Below are 6,000 nucleotides of genomic sequence, written 5' to 3'. Positions count from 1 at the left end.
TTATATTATGCTTTATTGAAATGCGAATTATCTCCTCTTGATATAAGATTTTGAGTATCCTTGAAGGATTTTAGTTTGTCCTTTTGTACAACATCCCAAGTGCCACAATTTGAATATTTCACACTCAAGTTGATGTCTAAAAACTAGTTGAAAGGAAGTCATCATGGACTCACTATTAAGCTAGAATTATAGATCACAATAACAATCATAATTTAAAACTAATTTAGTTTGATACTTTACAAATTTAATGTTAATAAAAAGTAATGCAAATGTAGTATAAATTCAAATCACAAATAAGTAGATACTCTAAAGTCAAAACATATAAAGTATATTTCAACTCTTATACACAATATACTACTAAAATTCTAACTCTAAAATTTAAAGAAATAATCAAAATGAATCTTTGTTGTTTCTACTTATGGAAATCAATGAAAAATGATATGACATCATAGAACTTAAAACATACAAGATATCTCATACAATTACACTACACATGTATTCTAATAAATAGATCTTTAGTACTCTTATTTGAGTGGATAAAGATAACAAAAATGACAACCAATGTGATCAAAATTCATTTTAAAAGAAGCAAGATCAACAAAGAATTAGGAAATAATAAGAAAAAAGGATTAAATCTTCGTTTAAAAGTTAATAAGAAACTATCTAGTCTAGTAATTATAAATATCATTAAAACTTCCATTTGATTTTAATTCCACCAAAAAATAAAAAAATGAAGCAATGCTATCTTCCTTATACTATTTAACTTTTTAGACATCTAAAAAGTAGTAGGAGATAAAATAGGGAATTGTAAATGTGATAAAATTGTAGTTTTGAAATTTTGTTGTGACATTATTGGTCTTCAATTATTTATTGGATTGAGCTTGGTGGTATTTAAGGCACCATTAGGGCCTCTGGTTGAGTAGGAAGCAATTTGATCCCTTTTTTATTTTAGGCAAGCCTTTTGTTTAATCTAATAGTTTTTAATGTGTTGGAAGATACAAGCAGAAATGAAAAATTACTATGCTACTTATGTTTTAAGATGCTAATACAATGATTTATATTATACTTTATTGAAGTACAAATTAGTCTCATAATTATAAACATCATTAAAAACTTCAATTTCATTTCAATCCCCCATAAATAAAAAAATAAATAAATTGAAAATGAAACGATGCTATTTTGCTTATACTATTAAACCTTTCAGACATCTAAAAGGTAGAAGATAAAATAAAATAGGGAATTGTAAATGAGTAAAACCGAGCGACAACTTTTAACAAACATGACCGTTGATATTAGAAAGCTGGACCCCAGAAACTATAGTCTACAGCTGAACGAGGTTATAAGAAATTATTTAATTTGAAAATCGTCAAAAAGAGCCGTTGCAAAGGAATCCGTAGTGCCCTGCTCTTATTCATTACAGGAATTGAATAAGGCAGAGTACACTTGCATTCAACGAAAAACTTTAATTGCAGTGGCAGATAACACGGATCGAAGCCAAGTTATTTGGTTTCTGGGGCTTCACATTATATCGGCTTTCGCGGACAAGAAGAAGAATATGTTCACTGAGGGCCTAGATGAGACTGCTCTCAATTGGGTCCGAGAGGTAAGTATTCAAAACTATCCAAATTCCCTCTTTCTTGAAATTTTATTTTACCTCTCGTTAAACAGGGTATGGAATTTGGAACACCCAGTTTATTTTTCATTCAATTGGTTGATATGCTGATTAAAGGCATTTGATCGAGGCCAACAGGGTGTGGATGTCCAACCCACTTTATATTCGTCTGAGAATATCAGCCCCAACCTTTCGTCTGATCCCTTGATTTATAATGCTTCATCTATTGGTAAGGCCGGGAACTGGGGACTTCCTGCCACAAAATTTCCACCAATTCATTACCGTTCAGGGCTTCTTGACCCCCTTCATTTTTCCTCACATTTGGAGGACAGCGTTGTGTTGGACGTGGATGATGATGAGAGTGTCGGTTCTGCCCCCGAGCATGGCCTTTATTTTTCCTCTGGTGAGGATGGGGATTCCGTGGACTCTGATCTGCAAGAAAACGCTCTTTTGCATCACGATTATCGAGGCAGTGCTGGGCATGGGGTTAATATGACTGGGGTTCATCCAAAATCATCGCAAGAGACCACATATGAGTATAACTGCCGGTATAGATATGATCGACTGCAGAAGTCGAGTCCAGATCCTGTCTATGTGTTGGAATCTAGGAGTGGTCATGGTGGAACAAAGCTGAATGTAGACCCTATTCAACATGGAGAATCTTTGGCCGCATCTTCGGAGGATATTGGAAGTCCTAAGCAATTGCCCAGGGAGAATGAGGAATACTCTACTTTCTATCAGGAAGAGAAGTTTGCAGAAAAGAGGCACGAAGATAAAGAGGTTAGCAGTGGTTATCCTTCCTTTTCTGTTTTCTGTACCTATTCCTGTTGGAGATAAATGTGAGTTTGATTACATCTGATTGCATTTGTTTCCATTAGAAACTAAGGATTGCTGTTTTAAATGTCATGAAATGCTTGGTCACGTTGGCACTGTATACAATTACAAACTTCCAGTTGCTACTTGAAATGCACACATAGAATAGGTTTTGAGGTGGATCAACATCTGTTCTTGATCATGTGGTCATTTGTTTGCAATCACAAACATGCTTTACCATTCTGAACGCCCTGCCAATGTATCAACTGCACACAAAAACTTTGGCTTTGGTTTAATGTTTCTAAGGACAGGGAGCCAATGACTAGATCATTTCAGTGAGGTCAAGCTTTTCAACTAAGAATGATATTCTGTAATATTTCCATGAGAAAATGATCCAAAGTAGAAATCATGAAACCAAAGTTCAAACCATGGCAACTGGAGTGTGGTGTGAAGATCAAGCACTTTTATCATTTTATCTGTTAATTATGGTTAATCCATTAATTTTCATTTGATTATGATTTGCTAGGTTACTTCTATGTTTTTTTGTAGGAATTTCACATTCCTGAACCCCAACCCAGGAGCATGTCAGAAACAGGAACACCAAGTGCACCACCAATGTTTGCACCCGAAACTGAAATAACTGAAGAAAGTGCTCTTAAGATAGACTCAATTCATAGCTGGAGACAGAGGTCAAGAGGGTCAAGCCCACTTCATGGCGTACATACAGATAAAAAGCATTGCAGTGTACCAGAGCCAAACGAAAAATGTATAGGGTAATTAATCAGAAATACTGCATTTTTTCTTCATCATATAATCATAGAATCTAAATGACCAGGTTGACGTGTTGACATGCTCCAAATGAGATGATAAGCATAGAGCTTTGAGTTGAACGGTTAGAGTTACAACATAGTAACAAAGAAAGATAATCTTCTCAATTGACAGTTGTTTATTTTCAGGTCTGCTTGTGAGGAAGGGGAAGTGCGAACTTCGTGCAGACAGACTAATTCCTTTTTAAGTCCCCAAACCTTTTTTGTCAGGTCAGTTGCTTTCTTTTCAAATTACATTCCTTGCTACTAAAGCCATCATGGACTCTTAGAAATTAAATACATTTAATTCATATACATGTATAGCATGCGTCACTGTCTTTGACTGGACTAGTTATTAACTTCACTGCATAATATCATTTGATTTGTGGTGCTTGAGAAGGTGATTATGTTTTTGTATTACAGTGGCCATGGTGCTTGGCAGGCTTTCCTTGCTTATGAAGCATGTATCCGACTGTGTTTGCGTGCATGGGCCACAGGCTGCATGGAGGCTCCAGAGTTCCTTAATGATGAGTGTGCTGTTTTGCGTAATGCTTTTGGGTATGTTGCATTCTTGGAGAGTAATTATGATGAATAATCTTTTTCTGCAATTGTTTCCAACAAGCACAATCACATTATATCACAAGTCATAAAATGAAGGTTTTCTTTGAACTGTCCATGCGTTGTGGGTTTAATGATCATCCCAAACTTGCAATGATTGTTAATTTCTTAATTTATATTTATGGGGGTCTAGCAGATTGCAAAGAGTCTTGTTAATTTGCAAATTTATTTTTCTGGCATTCTTGCAGATTGCAAAAAGTCTTGTTGCAACCAGAAAAGGAATTATTGATGAATGGACCTATTTCTAGTTCTGAGGAGACTGCTGCACCTAGACTCAAAAAATCTGTGGAGAAAATTAAGGTGGAAGGTATGGCTTTGATCTCACTCAAAGCTATGTTGGTTTGCATGGGATTGCAGTGGGTGTTGATAGACATTTTTTTGTGAGTCCTGTTAGGGTATTATGCTTTTTATTAGCTCAGTAGGGATTGAAAGGGCCCTGATCCCTTGTACATGGAGAAATAAGCAATCGGAACAACAGAACAGCGTACAACAGACCACATCATAACACACAAAGCTGGCCAAGCAAAGCATTAATAGGGCTTTTGAAAGGAACCCAAAAACCTTCAAGGGTTATCGAAAGGCCTCTCATCCTTCAAGGGTTTTCTGAAGGAACCTAAACCTTCAATGGTCATAACAGGGGCTAAAAAACCAACTAAAGAAACAACACCTCTCAAATAACCAAGAACAAAGAGTAGAGGGATTTTTCTAAGGTTTTCCAAACCTTCAAAATGTGAATAGAATTGACACCAAACATTACCTAGCTGCATCTGGCATTAAAATCCAAACAGTGAACCATCTCCTTACCAACCCTTCCTCCACCTCAATAGAAGGTAGGGGTTGAAGAGAAGAAGGCAACAAAAGGGGGAGACCGAATAGGCTCCAAACCAGTCTTTGGGCAACCAGTATTAAGGTAATTCCATATTGAGCAACCACTTCCCTCCTTCCAGCAGCGGATCCCTACCTTAATAAGGAGCAGTATAGAGAATAGCAGGGGCAAAATATGCCATTCCCACAACTTAGCTGCCATTAGAAACCCCACCTCAATAGGGGCTTACCAGAGCCTGACCAAAAGAAGCCTAGCCAAGTGCCGGAGAAGCCCAACAGAAAAAAGGAACAACAAAATTCCTAATGAAGCCATACCCTAACCAAAAACACGTTAGTTGAAAACTTATAGCCTCAATCTGGCCGCCAAGAAGAACAGAACCAGCAACAACACCAACATAACACAAGCAAATCATAATATCTAATAGGAAAGTAAAATGATCATGAGGGATACCTAGAGAAAAAAGCTCTTTAAGATAAATATCTGAAACAGCCATAAGAGCTCAAAAAGATAGAACAAGCACCTGCACTGCTTTCCCCATAGTATAATAAGAGAGGTATCCCGAGCTTGCTCACCATTAGCAGCATTCAAAGCTTCCAAGTCCAAAGGGGGAAGGAAAAGTTCAAACCTCAGCGTCCGTGGAGTTCACTAGAAATAACTATTTCTTAAAGGCTCTGAAGAGGGGAGCCATCTTCAATAAAACTTCCCACAAAGCCTTGAAGAATAAAGAGGGAAGAACAATTTATAAAGCTGCCTCTGCAAGCCCAAACAGAGACCAAATCTGTCTGGAATCAAATAGGGGGACAACTCCTAGAATTTTGATACAAACTCCCTTCATTCTCAGAAATTTCAGACCCAGTATTTACATCCAAATGCATCATTAACCCCAGATAAGGATAGGAACTTGAGGCAAAGTCACTAGCTCCATCTTCAACACTACATTGAAGAGTACCTCCAGAATCAGTCCTCCTGCAGCCATTCACTAACTTTTTGCAGATCTAACCATATATAACCTGACAGCCAGCTCTACAATCACTTCAACAGGAACACTAGAGACCCATGCATTTTCTGGCTGCCCCCTAGCAACCATCTCGCTAAACATCAGAGGATTAAAAATTGCTACAGCGGCAGAGGAACCCACATATCTCCCCTTCTCTCATAGCAGCCAGAGCAAGACAGAAAAGGAGGCTACCTCCATGAATCATCCACATTGGAAAACACAGAAAAGGCATTGTTAATCACTATTGTAGCATCCAATTTACTATTTACATGAATGTTATTGGAACCTAAGAACATTGATATTTATTAAGTTCAACAATATTCATTCT

The 6,000-nt window shown here is 37.1% G+C and overlaps 1 protein-coding gene across 1 annotated transcript in view; it reads left to right on the top strand.

Annotated features, from left to right (window-relative positions):
- Positions 1-1,279: 1,279 nt before the first annotated feature.
- The window catches only part of LOC149579634 (uncharacterized), a 63,539-nt gene continuing 58,818 nt past the window's right edge, over positions 1,280-6,000 (top strand). The window contains exons 1-7 of the mRNA XM_089802355.1: positions 1,280-1,336; positions 1,388-1,603; positions 1,751-2,392; positions 2,975-3,198; positions 3,382-3,462; positions 3,655-3,789; positions 4,038-4,156. Coding sequence (XP_089658481.1) covers positions 1,280-1,336; positions 1,388-1,603; positions 1,751-2,392; positions 2,975-3,198; positions 3,382-3,462; positions 3,655-3,789; positions 4,038-4,156 — 1,474 coding nt within the window. The remainder of the gene's footprint in view (positions 1,337-1,387; positions 1,604-1,750; positions 2,393-2,974; positions 3,199-3,381; positions 3,463-3,654; positions 3,790-4,037; positions 4,157-6,000) is intronic.

Source organism: Cupressus sempervirens, chromosome 1, assembly GCF_028749045.1.
Source record: "Cupressus sempervirens isolate cs-2001-9-10 chromosome 1, ASM2874904v1, whole genome shotgun sequence".
Classification (NCBI taxonomy): domain Eukaryota; kingdom Viridiplantae; phylum Streptophyta; class Pinopsida; order Cupressales; family Cupressaceae; genus Cupressus; species Cupressus sempervirens.
The sequence above is the reverse complement of the archived record's forward strand: the minus strand, read 5'-3'. Positions and strand labels throughout refer to the sequence as shown.